This window comes from Rhinatrema bivittatum, chromosome 5 (assembly GCF_901001135.1).
Source record: "Rhinatrema bivittatum chromosome 5, aRhiBiv1.1, whole genome shotgun sequence".
NCBI lineage: Eukaryota > Metazoa > Chordata > Amphibia > Gymnophiona > Rhinatrematidae > Rhinatrema > Rhinatrema bivittatum.
In genome coordinates this window covers 376,679,518-376,699,772 of record NC_042619.1, presented here as the reverse complement: position 1 = coordinate 376,699,772, position 20,255 = coordinate 376,679,518, and the positions used below count along the sequence as shown (strand labels likewise).

General features: G+C 47.3%; 1 protein-coding gene across 1 annotated transcript in view; it reads right to left on the bottom strand.

Moving 5' to 3' along the window:
* Positions 1-930: 930 nt before the first annotated feature.
* LOC115092478 (interleukin-1 receptor-like 1) overlaps positions 931-20,255 on the bottom strand; it is a 129,345-nt gene continuing 110,020 nt past the window's right edge. Inside the window, exons 10-12 of the mRNA XM_029603320.1 lie at positions 8,622-8,765; positions 3,440-3,601; positions 931-2,411 (exon numbers count right to left, since the gene is read on the bottom strand). Coding sequence (XP_029459180.1) covers positions 2,065-2,411; positions 3,440-3,601; positions 8,622-8,765 — 653 coding nt within the window. The 3' untranslated portion in view covers positions 931-2,064. The remainder of the gene's footprint in view (positions 2,412-3,439; positions 3,602-8,621; positions 8,766-20,255) is intronic.

Sequence of the window (20,255 nt, the reverse complement as noted above, 5' to 3'; positions counted from 1 at the left end):
CCATCAGGACTGGCAGGGACCGGTGACAGGGCTGGGAGAAACAGCCCCTCCCCCATAGCATCAGCCTGAGCTGCTGCACACGTGCTTAAGATGGCTGCTGTCCCTGCACTGAGGGAAAAGGGGATCAGCACTGAAATCTCGCTGAGCAGGGCATTTGGAAGCCCCTCGAGGCTTGGGCAATGCTGCAGACCCTGAAAAGGAGCTGCCTTCCCCACCAGGTAAGCATCGGGAGCAAATCCCAGCTCTAGAAAGCTGCGCGGTGGACTCACCACATGCTACACACAAAGATGGCTGCGGCATCGTGGGGGGGGGAGAAAAAATGGCCCAAAAAATGCAAAAAAAGCAGCAAAATTCATCAAACATGCGGAGATTCCAATGGGCAGGGGTCCTGGACTGCAACTGACCAAAAAAAAATTTTTTTTTAAACCAAAGCAGCCTGGGGTAAGAGAGGAACTGTACCACCAGTAATCACTTACCCTGCTTCTTATCTGCCTGGAGCCCCCGCGGGGCTATCAACCCCAGCTCCTTTAACCTGCCACCAGAGAGGATGACCCCGCAGGATCTAACAACCCCCTGGGAGGATTGGGAAACGCTCCCTTCTGTAGGAGAACTTCTTCCTTTTTTTTTTTTTTTTAAACTTGCTTGATTCAGAACTTATAGCTAGTTCAATTTTAGTTAAATTCAAGGGATAGCCTAACCCCAGAATCGGGGAAAGACTGCAGGGTTTGCACCACCTCCATCTGCTGGAGACAGAGAAATACTGAAGGGATGCAGGAGGCACACCAGGTTAAGTGAGGGTGCCTTTCGAGTTTCTCTCTCTGTCTCCACCTGCTGGAAGGGAGGCATAACCCATGGTCTGGACTGATCCGGGTACGTACAGGGAAACATGGTGATATCACCACGGTAGTGCTATTTCATGCGATACACAGTTTAAATCACGTTACAGCATTACCGGCTTGATGATCTCTCAGTTAATGAGCACTATTTCTGAATAGTGCGCATTTGCAAACAGTGCACGATATTTCTGATTAGCACACACTATTTGCAACTTGTTCTTGCTACTTAGAAATAGTATGCAGCAATATTCAAACGAGCACGTACTATTTGCTGAAATAAAAGAATGAAAAAGAACCTAGTAAAGCCCCTCCCAAAGAAACAGACGTCGGATGCAAACCTCCCAGCAACCAAACCAAAACGATACTTTTGGCCTGCATACCACTAACATATAGGAGCCCTAAAAAGCTCCAGTGTACATTTGCTTTAGCATTCTTCTAATTATGATAGCATTTTTCCACTAAGGATGTAAGATTTCTATTCTTCTTGAATTTTTCGCCATTGATTAACATGAATTTAGATTGTGTGAGTGGTTTTGAGCATATGTACAGGAGACAGTGTCATGGCTGAAGTGCTTTCATCTTCTTGCCCTCCGTTTGAGGTGACGGCATGTCCGCAGTATGCTCGGCTTCCTCCATTAACTCCTAATGTTAGTTATTCCATAAGATTGACTGCATCTCAGGAAAGGAATAATGAGTCATTCATATGGCAATAAAACTGAAAATACTGTATATGACACAGTTCAAAGCAGAGGCCAATCTAACCTCCTGAGGTTCTGCATCGTACAATGTGGGTAACTTTTATTCACCATAGATGATGAACACATTTCTGCAGCACATTCTTCTGTGCCCTAAATGCAGGTGCATTGAGCCTAATATGTGTGGTCTGCAACACAAACAAACCTAAATACATTTTACAGGCTTGAAAAAGAAAATACATGTGTTAACATTAGGCATTTTTTTCACCCATGATTCTGAAATCCTCTAGCATACATTATTTCATAATGAAAATAATTCCAAACTTTTGTGTGCCACAGAAATTTGGGATGATGCCATAGAAAAAAATTTGTGATGTAACGATAATGCAAGTGTGTAGCGTCCAAGCAAAGAAAAAACACTAACTTTGTTAATTTGTGTGCATTCTATTGCTATAGATAGATATAGATAGATATACACACACACACATACTAGAAGCACAGTGTTACTCTAGCACAGTTATGCTAACGAACAGTTAGCTTGCATGACTTGGTTGGGAGGGCTGGTATCTCCCTGGCATTTGGTATCTCACATATTTCCAAAATTTAGTGTTTGGTGAATGAGCATTGGCCATGATGCCTTCATTCCATTTGATTGCACCCTTCTGTTTAATAATGTGTTTAAGGGATTCTTGCAGCTCTGAGTCCTTGTTGATCTTCTCCATTTCAATGAGAATCACCTTTAAATCATTCTTAATCAAGGCATCATATAAGCCGATCTGTTGTTCGTAGGCAAATTCTTCACAATTCATTATCTGAGAGGTTAAAATGATGATCAGCCTTCTACTCTTCTTTATATTCATTTCAGCCGCGCTGGCTATGTCTAATAATGCAAATGAGACATTTAAAGATTACATTACATAGATCTGATTTTTTTTGTAATAAAATATCTCTAACTTATCCTATGTTTTTTGTCAAGCATGTCCACCCATCTCTTTCACTCTTTGCAAAGAGAAATACAGGAAATGACAAAAGTAAGAGACAGCATTTCATATGCACAACTGCTGATAAGGAACATTTTCCTAGAAGTGATTGGTACACAATATTCTGTACAGAACTCAACTTTCCTGTTGATGAGCCTGGATTATTATTATTACTGCTATTGTAATTATCTTCATGTGTTTGGAAATCAGAAATCTTCTGCCACTAGGAACAGTTTCCACACGTCAGCCGTAGGTGCTGGCAGTCTGTGGCCATCCCACAGCAATGGCTGCACGGAGTTGTTTGAAAGCTATCTTCCCAGTAAGCAATGTGTACTTCTGTCTAGTAAATGGCTCTTTTAGAAGGCATTCAGTAGATTTTAATTAGTTCTGTTCCTTGATAATGAAATATTTTATGCTATGTATTTCCGTAAAACTATCAGGCCAAAAAAAAAAAGTGGACAGAAGCCAATGTTTTAATGTTTTCAGAATAGACAAAATTTCAGCTTTCAGCTTGCTTCATCAAAAATGGTGATGGCGATTTTCAAAACTACTTCCGTGCGTATAACAGTGCTTTATGCGCGGAAAAGGGAACTTCGAAAATTGCCTACCCTCTCTACGTATAAAAGTATTTGTGTAGTTCCAGTGCACATTTACTTTTATTTGCAGTGAGAGGAGATGTTCCTAGGAGCAGAGTCTAGGTGAGATTAGCACTGCCGCACATATCCGCACAAGTAGCAGGTGCAGGTCTGTGCGAGTACTTTTTCTGATTGTTTTCAGAGAACGTTTTCCTCTTTGCAAACTGAAGTAAAGTCTGTGGGTAAAAAGTACCTTCAGATTAAAACTTCTGCGCACAGTTTGACAGTTGCCCTCTTAGGCCTTCTCCACACAGTGACCACAAACTCTGCTTCAGAAGTATTTTAGACCTTACCTTCCCCAGGCAACATGTTTCTCCCAGGAACATAAAGTTTATAACCACATTGGTTTTCAAGCACATCAAGTAATGCCTTGTGAACAAAATATTCCATAGTCTTCATTTTGTCTGTGTTATTATTCCTGGGATAAACAACATAAGCATCGTAGACCTTCCCATCTAAAGATTTGAAACAAAAGGAATGAACAGAGTTAAGTCAGTAATGATGAATATTATAATTTTTCTGTTTTAGTCCACTTCTCGTGATCTTGTTTTCTCCTGTAGAACTGTAAACAATGACACAATCTTCCGTCCCCATGCTTGGTAGGTTGAAGAAGAAAAGGAGAAGGGAGGATATGATTGAAACATTAAAATATTTAGTAGATTTCAATTTAGAAAAATAAAATCAGGAAAAAGGGGTCATGGTATGAAGTTGAACAGTGCATTTTCAAGTTATGAGTGCTTTTATTATAAAAGACAGTGATTTCTACCATAGCAAACAAGGATTTCTTTGATGACAGTTTACTAACCCTAGATACACTGGAATTTGTGCATGGTTTTTCCTAACATTGGTTGAGTGTTAAGCAAAGCTAATGGGGGCTCACGTGAACAATACCATAAATCTAATTTTGGGACTCGCTGTTTTCCTGTGAGGGAGCATGACTCTCTCAAGGAAGACATATTTCAAATGGCAAGAGTAAAGTAGTCATTTATATATTTAATTGACTGGTGAATTGCTTTCCAATTACTCAAACTGATTTACAGTACAAATATCATAGTGAGATGATACAATTTCCTAGGCTTCTCCCATGGTGTATACTTTAATGGTGCATGCCAGGGTTTATACATACTAGCCCACAGAGAAATGTAGTTAGCTATACTTGTGGTTGGAGAAAAGAGAGGAGATCACACAGACAGCAGTGTGCTGCTGCATGGGGGGGCAGAAACGTCAGTCCCAAGGTCTATGTATCTGACAGTCTCTGGTCCCAGTCCTAAGAAACCTGCTAGACAGACTGGATGGACCATTTGGCCTATTTCTACCATCGTTACTACGGTATGTACTATGGGAATTAGGCTGAGACTTCTAGTTCCTATTTTTGTCTATTTTTGTGTTTTTGGGAGCTGGTGTATATTTGGAAACTGCATTGAGGCCAGTGTTTTGTGCCCATCGGTCGCTGACAGCTGCAACCTTTGCTGCTCACCTCTCTTTTCCCTGCTACAGTGATCTTCAAGGCCATGGCGGCCTCAGCCTGCAAACGCCGCCTTCCTCAGCATCCCCGGGACAGCGTGGGCAATCCCATCCGCCATCTTGAGTTGGGGATTACTTAGGGTACGCGCGCGCATGCCAGGCCCTATCTTATTGACATCATGGCGGGAACCTCGGGGCGTCCCCTCCGCATGACGTCACTCACCTGTTGTATTTAAACCAGCCAGCCTAAGCTTCATATGAGTTAGCAAGGACTTCCTTCCTGCTTATTCCACTCCATTCGGAGATGCTTCGCTTCACTACTTCCTGAACTAAGAATGCCTTAGGTACCCGCTCCTCGGGGGCCTTGTTACGATCTGGCTATCCGCTCCTCAGAGGGTCTTCCTGCCTGGAGACTCCTTCACCTTTCTTCAGGATATCGCTAGTTCAGTCTTGGGAATATTACTGCTGCTTCTATCTCCTAGCTGACGGAACCACTGGTGTACCCTGTGCCTCGGGCCACTACCGTGCTCATTCCAGCTACCTTTCTACAATTCGGAGTAAGTACCATCATCTACTTCGCTCTGCTGATCTTCTGCACTACTCTGGATTTCTACTCACTGATCCTCGGCATACCCTGCGCTGCGGGCCACTACCAGATCCCTCCAGAGAGTTACCATCAAGAAAGGAGTTCCCTGGTTTAACCAGCTCTGAGGGCCACTACCGGGGATATCTGCATTGAGCTGCTTTACTACTGGACTGTGTCTTCTATCCATGCTGTGGGTATTTCCCACGATTCCAGTACAATAAAGTCTATCTCATCTGCATCCATCTCTGCTGAGGTCACGCCTACCGTAGTGAGTCCTCACAAGGCTCCTTCCTGTGGATGGAGCCAACTCTCACTATGGTCCAGGGTCCACAACTACACCAGATTATAACACAGTGGAGATTTTTGCTGAGAAATTTTACACAAATCAACTCATTTCTTGTAGGAAATCATTTTTGCGGCGTTTGGATAAGTGTTGCAACCGTCCCTTCCGGATGGCTTCACTCCGCCTACCTTTCTTTGTTTGCACCTCCTCTCACTACGGATGGACGCCTGACTGCAGTGGCATCTGCCTGCCGTCCTCTCTGGTGTCCCCAGACCGGCTTGGGCACTGCCTGGTACCTTAGGGCACATGCACCACGCGACCCTCACTCTTATTTCCTACTTGGCGCGAACCTCAGGGGTGTCCCCCTGTGATGACATCATGCTGCCCAGTTATTTAAGCCTACGATGTTTGCTAGCCTTTGAGTTATCAAGGAGACTCGTGCTAAGCTTGCACTTTGGATGGTTCCAGCAGTACCTATTGCAAGTGGAGAAGAACTGATGCAATTTGGTCGCAGTCATTTGACTTCAAAAGAGAGAAGACTTTGGAAGAGGTATGGCCTATGTATGTACTGTGGACAAGCTGGTCACGATGTCCCAATATGCCCTCTTCGTTTGGAAAACGGACAGGCTCTCTTGTCATCTATCCATGGAGAGCCTTTGCCCGGTGATGTGACTTGTCACACTGAACCAGTGACTCTTCGCACCGGAGCCCTCCATATGAAGACAATTCCCTTCTTTGTGTTAGAGAAGGCCATGCACCCTATCATTCTGGTGTTACCCTGGTTGCAATTGCATCAGCCTCAATTCGACTGGTCCTCCTTGGAACTCTCCCACTGGGGTCTAGGTTGTCATGGCAGATGCCTCAAGGAAGTTTCTCCTGTTCTCTGCATGCCTACAATTCCAGTGATGGCAGGACTGCCTCCTCAATACGCATCATTCAGTGATGTGTTTTCCAAAGAAACTGCTGACATCCTCCCTCCACACAGATCTTATGACTGTGCTATTCGGCTGAAACCAAACACTGAGCCTCATAAAGGACGTGTCTATCCGCTCTCTGCAATAGAGAATAAGGCTATGTCCAAGTACATTGAGGAGAACTTACATAAAGGTTTCATTAGACCTTCAAAGTCACCAGCCAGCTCAGGATTCTTCTTTGTGGGGAAGAAAGATGGTACCTTATGTCCTTGTATCGACTATCGAGGTCTGAATGAGATTATGATTAAAGAATGTTACCCCCTGCCATTAATCTCAGAGCTGTTTGACCAGCTTCAGGGGGCCAAGATATTTTCCTATAGAACCTTGACCTGATGGGGGCCTACAACTTAGTCTGGATTCGCAGTGATGACAAGTGGAAAACGGCTTTCAACACTTGAGACGGTCATTTTGAGTACTTAGTAATGCCCTTCAGCCTGTGCAATGCACCCGCTGTGTTCCAGAACATGATGAATGGCATTCTGCGGGATTTGTTGTTCAAGAATGTCATAGTGTACCTAGATGACATCCTGATATTTTCTCAGAATCTGTCTACTCATCTAGAAGACATCAAGCAAGTTCTACTAAGACTCCGAGAACACTGAGTCTACACCAAGCTATCCAAATGTGAATTTCATAAAGACTCCGTGCCTTTCCTTGGCTATATTGTGTCTAAAGATGGCTTCCAGATGGATCCCCAAAAATTAGAAAGTATCAAGAATTGGTCCCAACCTACCAGCCTGAAGTCCCTGAGATGATTTTTGGGGTTCACCAATTACTATAGAAGCTTTATAAAGAACTATTCTTCTTTAACTGTGCACTTGACTGCTATGACTCGGAAAGGGGCCAATGCTTCTAAATGGTCTGCGGAGGCCATTTCCGCGTTCAAAGATTTAAATACTGCCTTTTCCACGGACCCATGCCTACATCATCTGGACCCCAACAAGCCATTCGTCATAGAAGTCGATGCCTCTGACGTCGGTGTGGGGGCTGTTCTGAGCCAGACTGGAGACTCCAAGTTCTTACGTCTCTGCTTTTTCTTCTCACGACGTTTCTCTCCAGCAGAGAAGAATTATGGGATCAATGACAAAGAACTCCTGGCTATTAAGTTGACATTCGAGGGATGGCGGCCTTGGCTCGAAGGCGCTCAACATCAAATTACCGTGTTTACGGACCATAAGAATCTAGAGTATCTCCGCCATGCACAATGTCTTAACCATAGACAAGTTAGATGGTCCTTATTTTTCAACCGCTTTGTCTTCGTGTTCAAATATCGCCCCAGAGACAAGAATACCAGAGCTGATGCCCTATCACGCTCCTTTCTCTTGGAGGATATTCTGGAGGAGCCGCAGCACATAATCGACACGAAGAAAGTCGTCTTAGTGGCTACTCATTCGTGCCAAGGCATCTCAGAAAGAAAATGCTCTATTGGGGGCACGATTGCAAGCTGGCTGGCCATTCTGGTCAACGCCGTACCCTGCTGAAACTACAGAAGTATTATTGGTGGCCAACTATCAAGGAAGATACACTCTCCAATGTGGCATCTTGTGCCAACTATGCCAAGCACAAACCTTCTTCTGGCCAACCGTGGGGATTGTGCAACCGCTTCCAGCTCTGGAACAGCCCTGGACACATATCACTACTGATTTTGTAGTTGATCTACCTCTTTCTGGAGGTATGAATACCATCTGGGTCACAGTCGACTGCTTCAGCAAGATGGCCCACTTCGTGGCACTACCTGGCTTACCTTCAGCCTCGGAAATTGCAAAGCTCTTCATTGTCCATATCTTTCGCCTCCACGGCCTGCCGAAGCACATAGTCTCGGATCGAGGATCACAGTTCACAGCAAGATTCTGGAAGGCCCTGCGCAAACTCTTCGACATCTCTCTAGATTATACATCTGCCTATCATCCTCAATCTAATGGCCAAACAGAACGGATGAATAGGACCCTGAAACAGTTCATTCGGGCCTATGTAAGGTCCGGGAGCGACCTACTGCACAGGGGCCGTATTGCAAAATGGCGCCGGCCATATTGCTGTAGGCTTAAAAAGTAAAACTGTGTATCTTTCTATACGTATGATGAAGGTATGTTGATCTCCTCTACAATTCCAAATTCAGGATCTGGATACTATTATTTTAAAAATATTTTTATGAATTTGTTTTCACTTACCATGAGTTATTCTGAATGATTTAAAAATTTCCCGGTATAGTAAGACAATATCAACTCTGCAAAATATATACAATATGATCATCAGGGCAAAACTGGTCAGTAAACCAACAGCACTGATCAACACATGTTTCCGGTAATCTTTAGCTGCAGAACAAAAGAAAAAATCAGCATTAATAGTATTGAAGAGAATAGCAGAATTGTTTACGATATACTACATTTACACACAACTTTGAAAATTCACTCCATTGATTTTAAATATATTGTAAGTGCTGAAACTTCCACTTTAGGTCTATGCAATAATTATACCCTCCAAATTACCTTCCATATTTCTCTTTTCTTTACTCAACAGAATCCAGATGTATAGTATTCTTTGACATAAGTGAAGGAGATTAATGCATCAAGGATGCAATCAGATTAATGCATCAATTTACAAACTTTTTTGGGCTGTTTTTTTGGATTTTGCTTCTTTCTAGTAGAAAATCTTTATTCTGGCATCTGTCATATGTCTCCTATGGAACTCATCTGATAGAGAATTGTACAGGTAATGGATATGCAATATCTTCAAAAGGCTCCTCAGTCTTCTCCCCACCCCTCCAAAAAATCAGAATATCCATATTTTAACCATATTTTAATCCTGGATTAATGGAGAAATTACTTACCTGATAAGTTTCTTTTCCTTAGTGTAGACAGATGGACTCAGGACCAGTCGAGTATGGTCCCCTGCTAGCAGATGGAGATGGAGCAAGATGACATCACAGAATATATACTCCTGCAGTGTCCCCAGCCTGCCAGTATTCTCTCAAAAGCAATTGTGGACTAGCAAAAAACTTGATTAAAAACTCAACCAACCATGTAGGAATCTAGGTACCCCAAAATAGGGACTGGATGAACACTTACCAGTAGGGATGTGAATCGTTTTTGAACGATTAAATTTATCATCAAATAATTTTAAAATCGTCCAAAATCGTTTGAGTGCACAATACAATACAAATGCCCCCGATTTATCGTCAGGGGCATTTGTATTGTATCGTTAAATAGGACACGGGAAAACCGGCACACCAAAAAAACCCTAAAACCCACCCTGAACCTTTAAAATAAATCCCCCACCCTCCCGAACCCCCCCCCCAAATGTTTTAAATTACCTGGGGTCCAGTGGGGGGCTCCCGGTGCGATCTCCCTCTCTCTCTGGCCACAGCTGTGTTGAGAAATGGCGCCGGTGTCCCTTTGCCATTATCATGTGACAGGGCAAAGGTAGCGCCGGCGCCATTTTGGTTCCTGGCTCCTGACGTCACGCGTGCAGGAGATCGCCCCCGGACCCCCGCTGGACCCCCAGGGACTTTTGGCCAGCTTGGGGGGGCCTCCTGACCCCCACAAGACTTGCCAAAAGTCCAGCGGGGGTCCGGGAGTGACCTCCTGCACACGGGGCCGTATTGCCAATCTTCAAAATGGCGCCGGCGCCATTTTGAAGATTGGCAATACGGCCCCGTATTGCCAGTGGTGCCGGTGCTACCTTTGCCCTCACTATGTCATATGGGCGACCACCCTCCCCCGATTTATGATTTTTAACGATTTTTTTAAAAAAAACACGACGATCAGATTTCCCTCCCCCCCCCAGCCAAAATCGATCGTTAAGACGATCGATCACACGATTCACACCTCTACTTACCAGCAATCCCTTTGGATCCAGAGCCCCACAGAAGAGCTGTTGACACTCTCATATGGCAGCCGAGGGCAGGAAGCTGAGTCCATCTGTCTACACTAAGGAAAACTAAATTATCAGGTAAGTAATTTCTCCATTTCCTAGCATGTAGACAGATGGACTCAGGACCAGTGGGATATACCAAAGCTACTCCCGAACAGAGTGGGAGGCTGTCTGCGGTCCAGTCAACACTGCACATGCAAAGGCTGCATCTTTCCAGGCTTGCACATCCAGATGATAAAACCTGGAAAGTGTAAGGATGACCACGTCACAGCTCAGCATCTACATATGCGGCCATGACAACCTCCTTAATCCAGCGAGCTATTGTAGCCCTCAAAGCGGAAGTGCCCTGCTTACGTTCGCCATGAAGGACAAGCAGGCAATCCATCTTCCGAAAAGATTCAGAAACCTTCAGATACCGCACAAGTTTCTTGACATCCAAAACAAGAGGCAATACACCTCCACATCCCGGACCTTATCCAGGGATAGAAAGGAAACAGACTGATTCAAATGAAAGTCCGATACCACTTTGAGCAAAAAAGATGGAACAGTGCCCAACTGTAATGCCCCTGGAGTCACTTGAAGGAATGGCTCCCGGCAAGACAAGGCCTGCAGCTCAGAAATCAGATGCGCAGAACATATAGCCACCAGGAACCCTGTCTTCAAGGTTAACAACTACAAGGAAAGGCTACGCAGTGGTCAGAATGAATGGCCCACCAAAATATCCAGCACCAAGTTAAGACTCCACAAGGGAACCAGTAACTGCAAGGGAGGCAGAAGATGCTTCACTCCCCTCAAAAAACGGACCACATCAGGATAAGACGACAAGGAATCGCCATTCACCGGGCCCCTAAAACAGGCAAGAGCCACCACCTCAACAAGAGTCAAACCTTTATTCAACCCATCCTGCAAAAATTCCAGAATTAGAGGGATCTTAACTGAATGAGGAAGAATACCACATTCCTCACACAGGTCTCAAAACTCTCCAAACCCATATATAGGCTAAGGAAGTGGAGAACTTTTGAGCACAGAGTAAGTTGGTAATCACCTTGGAGGAAAGGTGAGCCCTCTCAAGGGCCAAACTGTAAGACAGAACAGTGTCAGATCCTAGTGAAGAACCAGACCCTGCTGTAATAGATCCATGTGTGGCGGAAGACGAAAGGGGATCTCCACCAAGAGTCTCCGCAGATCCGCATACCATGGATGCCTGGGCCAGTCTGGCACCACCAGGAGTACTAGCCCCCCGTGGCCTTCAATTTTGCTAATTATCCTGCTTAGCAATGGCCACAGAGGAAAGGCATAAAGCAATCTATCTTCTGGCCAGACCTGTATGAGAGCATCTATAACCAGGGACCATGGATCTCTCCTGCTACTGTAGAATCAAGGAACTTTCACATTGCGAGAAGTCACCAGTACGTCTAGGAATGGAAGGCCCCAGCAATCCACAATCAGCTGAAATGCCTCGTCTGACAACACCCATTCTCCTGGGTCAAGACTCTCCCTGCTGAGAAAGTCCGCTGTTGCATTGTCTTTTCCTGCAATGTGAGAGGCCAACATCACTTGCTGGTTCTTGCTTCCTTCCTAGTGATTGATGTAGGCCACCATCGTCATGTTGACTGACATCATGCAGACTTCCTGACCCTGCAGCCTGTGGCTGAACTGCAAGCATGCCAACTGAACTTCCCAGGCTTCCGGGCAATTGATGTTCCAGCGAGACTCTTCAGCATTCCATTGTCCTTGGGCAGTCAGTTCCTGACATTCAGCCCCCCAACCCTGGAGACTCGATTCTGTCACAAGTACCAATCAGGTCGAGGAGGACAAGGAAACTCCCTTTGTCAGATGAACCTCCTGCAATCACCACTGGAGGCAAGAGCTGACTTCCATCGGCAAGTGAGCCGAACTGAATAGTCCCGAGAATGCAGGTTCCAATGAGACAGTAGGTAGTGCTGAAGAGTTTGCATATGTATCCTCGCCTATGGCACCACTTCCAGGGTTGCCGCCATCAAGCCAAGCATTTGTAGATAGGTTCACACCATTGGGCATATAGCATTCATCAACTGACATACCTGAGACATCAATTTCTGAATCTGAACTTCCGGCAGGAAAACTTTGTCCTGCTCCATGTTGAACCAAAGCCCCAATTACTCCAATGACTGGGATGGTTGACATCTGCTCTTTGCCAGGTTCATCACCCAACCAAGCTCCTGCAACAAGGAGATCACCTTCAGGCCGATACAGTAAAGCGCGGCCGCGGTTACCCTGTTTTTAACCCGCTTTGTACGCACATTTTGGACGAGTATGTCTAACCCGCGATTCAGTATCCGGTTTTACGTGCCCTTACCGCTTACTGAAATCAACGCGTATCCCTTTCCTCCCGCCGCATGTATATGATATGTTAATGATCGGATTAGCTATTCCCTCCGATACAGTAATGTGCACCCAGATTATCGCCTTTTTAACCAGCTATTTTGCCGCGTCTTTAACCTGCAAATTTACCGCCTACCCTGACCCTGGCATTAGAGTGGTGAACATAGCCGCCCAGTCCCAAACCAACCCAATCCACAGAAAAAAATGCTTCTCGCACAAGGGGGAAAAAAGTAACCCAACCTGGCACCACCGCGCTTAACCTCAGAGTACTTCGGTTCCGTAGGGAAGAACGGACACCGTTTACGGGGGCTCCTCTGGCCTTCTTGTGGGTATGGGCTCCGTGTCGCCGCTGACTTGCAGTGGGCACGAGCTCCTGTATCAGGCCCCATCCCTACACACCCTACCCGCAACCTCGGACGTCCAGCTAGGTGCTCAGGTCACGGCGTGCATTCATGCACCTTCCCGCTGCCTTGACTGCCCAAATTGGACATACAGGCGGGCGCTCAAGGCAGTGGGAAGGTGTATGAATGCACGCCGTGAATTGAGCGCCCGGCTGGACATCCGAGGTCACAATTATTACAAAAAATAAAGCAAGGCACAGGGTGAAAATCATTTCTGTATTACGCTCGGGCATCGGGGATTGCCAGCTTGACTCTTTCACAGAAGGCAAGCGTCAGGCAAGCCCCAGCAGCCAGCGATCGGTGGCAGGGAGCGCAACAAAGTACCTGTGCACGCAGCTCCAATTTTCCGCCTCCTTCGGATGGGCAAGAGAGAGACGAAATTTCACGGGCAAACTTTCCCCCAGCTCCCGCTCACCTGCCCTGGCCGCGGCCACGCAAGCCCCCAGCAGCAGCAGCAGCAGAAGGGCGTCCATGGGTGCCGGTCTCCCGTGCAGGTGTGCTGACAGCTCCGGAGCAACCCCAGTCCTCTCTCCCCTTCTCCTGAGGTGTGCACCGCGGCTTCCCTGCCTCCCAGGGGCAGCCGACGGCGAGAGGCGGCTTCCAGCAGCCCCTGCCGGCGAAGGTGCATGAACGCACGCCGCAACCTGAGCGCCCGGCTGGACGTCCGAGGTCGCGGGTGCATTCATGCACCTTCCCACTGCCTTGAGCGCCCGCCTGTACATCCAATTTAGGCGCTCAAGGCAGCGAAGGTGTATAAACGCACGCCGCGACCTGAGCGCCCGGCTGGACGTCCGAGGACAAAATGTGAGGTCCCACATGACCAATCCGGAAAGGTCAGCAGCTCCACCATCTGATTCACATGAAAGTAAGAGACCACTTTCGGCAAAAAGGAGGTGACCATATGTAAGGTAATCCTGCCCTCTGCAATACGCAGAAAAGGATCTTGACAAGAAAGTGCCTGAAGCTCAGAAATCCACCTGGCCGAACAAATAGCCACCAGGAAAACCATCTTCAATGTCAAATCCTTGATGGAGGCCCATCTTAGGAGCTCAAAGGGTGTGCTGCAGAGAACCCACAAGACCAAATTGAGGTTTCAATTCAGACACACCTTCCGAACCAGAGGCCGCAAATGTTTAGCTACCTTCAGAAAATGTACAACAATTTGGATGAGCAGCCAAAGACCTTCCTTGGACCTTGCCCTGAAGACAACCCAAGGCCAACACCTGGACACAAAGCAAACTGTAGGCCAGGCCTATGGACAAGCCTTGATGTAGAAAGGACAAAATGTGAGGAACTTCCACCGGCAATGGGTCCAGATCCTGTTCAAGACATCTGGACTCAAAAACCTTCCAAACCCTGCCATACGCCAAAGACGTAAAAGGCTGGCATCTGTGGTGACCACCACCCAGTCCAGGGCCTCCAGGTCCACTCCTTTCTCCAAGTTGCTCCTCAATAGTCACGACGAAATACTGGATCTGGATTCTCCTTGCAGAGGCAAAGGTAGATGATACTCCTCTGAAAACGGATTCCACCTGGACAACAGCACTCTTTGTAAAGGACGCATGTGAGCAAAGGCCCAAGGAATCAAATCCAACATTGAGGCCATGAAGCCCAGAAACAATAGGTAATCCTAGAACTTTAACACTGACAGACTCAAGAGCTGCTTCACTTGTACTTGCAACTTGGTCAATCTGTCCGCCATCAGGAACACCCTGCCTTGACGGATATCAAATCGGGCTCCTAGATACTCCAATGATTGGGATGGAACTAGATGATTCTTCGTCACATTGATCACCCACCCCAGAGCACTGAGGGTGTTCATCATGTGCTACATTGACTGTCCGCATTCTTCCTCCGTCTTTGCTCAAATAAGCCAATCGTCCAGATATGGATGTACCATAATCCTTTCCTGTCTCAGGGCTGCTGCCATGACTATCATCACCTTTGCGAAGGTTTGGGGAGCTGTAGCCATTCCAAAGGGAAAAGCCTGAAACTGGAAGTGTCGTCCCAGCCCCATGATATGGAAAAACGTCTGATGGTCTTCCCGAATGGGAATATGCAGATAGGCTTCGGTCAGATCCAGAGACACAAGTAATTCATTATCCGACACTTCCTGAGTCCATTTAACCCCCAATTCCTCCAACACTTGAGGAATGAGAGGCTGAAGTTCCTCTTTCTTAAATAGCTGGACTACCCAAGGGTCACCCCCTCCAGAATGGTCTCGTCGAGATTTGGATCATCCTTATTCAAATCAGGATCTGGTAGCTGACCCCCATCGGGACCCTCGTCCGGATCTGCCCCTTGCAGTGAGGCCTGATCCAGCATCTCATCCAAAGCATCCAGGTCCCTGGAGTCTTCATCCACTCCGGCACAGTGCAGCCCCAGGCACTTCAAGAAATCCCCCGAAGTGCCCATTATTGCTATCTTTGGTCTTTTGGGTGAGCTGGAACAATGCATCCAGGATCTCTTAACTACAGCACCCTTCCTAGCAGGAAGCTCTGTGGAGTAGCAGGGCAAACTCCAAGGAGAAATTCTCCGGATCGCCCATCCCTTGAGGGTGAAGGCTATCTCCCAAATCCGCTCCCGCCTCATGGTCACCCTCAGTATTCTGCACCGCAGGAGAAAGAAGAGGAGGAAAATTGCCAGTGCCCAGGCCTGGAACAACCCCCAGACAATGATCCTCCACAGGCCCAGCTGGAGGGGAGGACCCCCTGGTCTGCAGTCACAGCTCCCAAACCATGGGAAGCCTTCTTCAACTTTGACCCCTTCCAAAGCACAGCCTGTGCATAGGAAGTGGAAATCAAGAAGGGCCAAACAGAGCCCGCAGGCCCTGCATGCTGCTACACATGGTTTCGGTGCCATGGCGCCATGACTGAAGCTCTGCACAGTCAAAAATGCGCCTCTAACAAGCAGGCTACACCAAGAGGGAGCTTGTCAGGCCTGTATGTTTGCAAGCAGCACATGCCAGAGCCACAGCAGGCTGAGGCATGCGCCAAAATCAAGCTTCACATAGTTTCCCTCGGGGGAAAAAACACCAAATTGTGGTACATGCCCCTACTCCTCCTGCAGACCTCAACAGATCCTGCTGTCTAACTGCCCCAATTTGCGCTGCTGACCAAACCTCCTAGCTGACACGAACTATGACGTCCCCTTCTTCTCTCCTTTTTTTTAAAATAAACTTAACACAAAGCTAAACAGAGGAACAAAAAAGGGTACTTTCCTTTATCGAAGCAGCGGCTGACAGGAGGAGAGCACAGAGACTCGGACGGAGCCAGTCCCCTGGCTATCAAAGTCTCCGGTACCACGGGCTAGCACACCCAGGGTGTTTTCCCTGGCTCCACTCAAGGGATGGCCCACAAAGGAACCTAACACCTCGAGGAGCTGCTCCAAACTTTTAATGTCCAAACTCCAAGTCAGTACTGCAGGAGACATACTGAGGGTCTGCAGGTAGCACTCTCGATTATGTAGCAGTGTCCCAAAGTTTTGTTCTCTGCCTCCATCTGCTGGTTGAGATACATAAACCCACTTGTCTGGACTAATCTGTGTATGTTCAGCAACGGAGCTTTCTTTTCCTTAACAAAATTTCAAACTTCTCCTTCGAAATAAACACAAAGCAATCCTCATAGGGAAATACATGTCCTCGATCTGCTGGAGACAGAGAATACTGGCGGGCTAGGGACACTGCAGGGCTACATATACTGTGATGTCAACTTGCTCCATCTCCATCTGTTGGCAGGGGAACATAACCCACTGGTCCAGAGTCCACCTCTCTACTTGCTAGGAAATATTCATTGATCACATTGAAAGAAAGTTGTAGGCGATATCTTTTCATGGAACTAACTTAAGACATTTTAGCTTTCAAGAACTATTCTCTGCACATCAAGTCAGTGCTAGTCACAAATGTATTAATAGTCCCATAAAAGAGTATAACCTAATTTGTTGGTAGGTTTTTATTTTTTAAGTGGATGAACACAGTAACAACGCCATTTTATTATGGAATATGTAGCCTTAAATCTCTGCACACCTCATAGGCCCAACTTGATAGGGTAGCTATCAATAAAAGTAATTGGTTCAAGAGAAATTTTCAAAGGTAATTTACCCAGCTAAAATGCTTTGACTTCTCAAATGTTTCCCTCCTCAAACGAAGTTAAAAGTATGTTCCTACTTTCATCCACACTGAGGCAGGGCTGTTAGGAAAGTGGACCCTTGAGCTGGGACGAGGTTGTTGTTGCGGAGTTCAAGCAGCGTCAAGTACCAGGCAAGGAGTCAGGGCAGGCGGAGATCAAGCAGCGTCAAGTACCAGGCAAGGAGTGAGGGCAGGCAGAGATCAAGCAGCGTCAAGTACCAGGCAAGGAGTCAAGGCAGGTGGAGATCAAGCAGCGTCAAGTACCAGGCAAGGAGTCAAGGCAGGTGGAGATCAAGCAGCGTCAAGTACCAGGCAAGGAGTCAAGGCAGGCAGAGTTCAAGCAGCGTCAAGTACCAGGCAAGGAGTCAAGGCAGGCAGAGTTCAAGCAGCGTCAAGTACCAGGCAAGGAGTCAGGGCAGGCGGAGATCAAGCAGCGTCAAGTATCAGGCAAGGAGTCAGAACTGAGAAAGCAATCCAGGGGACAAGGAGCAAGGCAGGAACTGGAGGCTAGGAACAGGAATGCTGGAACCAGGGATCAGGAACGAAGCAAGGCAGAGTCAGGAACACAGGAAACAGGAATGCAGATAACTCACACTCTTCAGGAAAGCAGGACCCATTGCTGAGGTGAATTGGGAGCAGAGAGGCAGGGTTTACATACCCACCTAGCCCGACATCAGCCCAGACCGTGGGGAACTTTTCCGCCGCTGGCCCTTTAAACCCTGTGATTTGGCACGTGTGCCTGGGGGATGACCACAAGGAGCTGGAGTCGGCGGCGTTCGGGGCGCCACAAGAGCAGGCCGCGGGCAGAGTCTGTGGCTGGGAGTGGAGGCCGAGCCAGGCCTCCAGCTGGTGCAGGTGAGGGGACCTGGTCACGGGCGCATGCAGCCGGGGTTCCTAAGAGTACCCCCCTTCCTTTACGCCCCCTCTTAGAAGGCTGGGTTTATCAGGATGCAAGATGTGAAAGTGATGAAGAAGAGTCTTATCGAGTATGCTGGAGGTGGGCTCCCAAGTGTTTTCTTCAGGACCAAAACCTTCCTATGCAATTAGATACTCCCGTCTCCTGTGATGGTGTCATACATCCAGTATTTCTTTTCCTGATAGATCTCCTCTGCTGTTAGGTCCTGGGGTTCAGTGATCTCCCGGCGTGGCCAGGAGTGCACCAGGGGCTTAAGGAGGGAGAAATGGAAGGCAGATTCAGGCAGTAGGTGACCGGACCGATTCATTCTGTGATGGAGAAGGGACCAATGTTCCAGGGCGCCAGTCTCATTATCGTAGCTGGATGTGGTGGGTGCTAAGCCATACCCGGTCTCCAGGTTTGAAGAGAGGCATGGGCTGCCGGTGCTTATTGGTCATCTTTTTTGCCTCCTCAGCTGCCCTTTGATGGCGGTCCTGTGTGTAGGTCCAAAGGATATGCAGTTGCTGGGCAGTAAGCTGAGCTGAGCTGTAGGCGATGGTACCAAAAGGGTCATGGGAAGTGGCGATGCTGGTTGCCTATCATAGACCACCAAGAAAGGCAAAGAGATGGTTGAAGACTGGACGTGTGAGATGTGTGAAAACTCGTCCCATGTGTGGACCAATTGTCCTGCCTGCTGATCACAAAGGCATGTAAGAAGGCCTTTAGGGTCCGGTTAGTGCATTTGGCTTGGCCATTACTCTGTGGGTGGTACGCTGTAGTACAGTCAAACTGGATCCCAAATTTCTTGCTCAAGATGCACCAAAAGTTAGCAGTGAACTGCACTTCATGATCTGATGTGATGTGCTGGGGAAGTCCATGTAGTCGGAAGATATGTTCGGTGAATAAGTGGGCCAGCTCCGGAGCTGATGGCAGTTTGGGAAGAGCAGTGAGGTGGACCATCTTTGAAAACGTATCTATGACTACCCAAATAACGTGATGACCATTGGAGGGTGGTAGGTCCACCACGAAGTCTGTGGATAGGTGGGTCCATGGTCCTTTGGGAATGGATAGAGTTTGGAGTAGACCCCACGGTCGTCCAGCAAGAGATTTCTGTTGAGCCAAGGTTGGACAGGATTCGACATACGCCTTGTGGCCACCAGTAATAGCGCTGCAGTAAATAAAATGTATATGATTTTCCAGGGTGTCCAGCTGTGAGGGAATCATGGGCCCAAGACAGCACCTTCTGCCGGTGTCAAAGAGGCACCACTGTCTTCCCTGGCAGAGCAGACTGGGTGGCAGCCAGGTCCACCTTCGCTGGGTCGATAATGTATTGGGGGATAGACAGAAAGTCTTCAGTCTCATAAGCTCTAGAAATTGCGTCAGCCCGAGTATTTTTGGAGGCCGGTCGGTAGCAGAGGGAAAAGTTGAATCTGCTGAAAAATAATGACCAGCAGGCCTGGCGGGGATTTAGTCATTGGGCATGGCTGAGGTATTCAAAATTCTTATGATCTGTGAAGACTGTAATGGTATGCTGAGCCTCCTCGAGCCACTGCCACTATTCCTTGAATGCCATCTTGATGGCTAGGAGTTCCTTGTCTCCAATGCTGTAATTCTTCTCTGCAGGCATGAACTTCTGGGAGAAGTAAAAATAAGGCAGCAGGGCTCCCTTTTGAGAATGTTGGCTCAGAACAGTCCCCCACGGCAGTGTCGGAGGCATCTACTTCCACCAAAAAATGGGCATGTTGGGTCTAGGTGCCGCAGGCAGGTGTCTTGGAGGAAGTCATGCTTCAGGTCCTTGAAGGCAGTTATTGCCTCGAGTGACCATTTTTTGGTATTGGCCCCCTTCTTGGTGAGGGCAGTAAGGGGTACTCCCAGTCAGGTGTATTGTAGTATGAAATGCTTGTAGAAGTTGGAAAACCCGAGGAAACGCTGGAAGGCCCGTAGTCCTGTAGGTTGGGGCCAATTCTGGATGCTAGAAACTTTTTCAAGGTCCATGTGAAATCTTGTGGAAGAGACAATGAAGCCCAGGAAGGGAAGCGCCTCCTGTTTGAACAAGCATTTTTCTAGCTTGGTGAACAATTTGTGGTCCCGTAAGCATTGAAGTACCCATCTGACCTTGCGATGGGAAGCGAGATCCTTGGAGAAT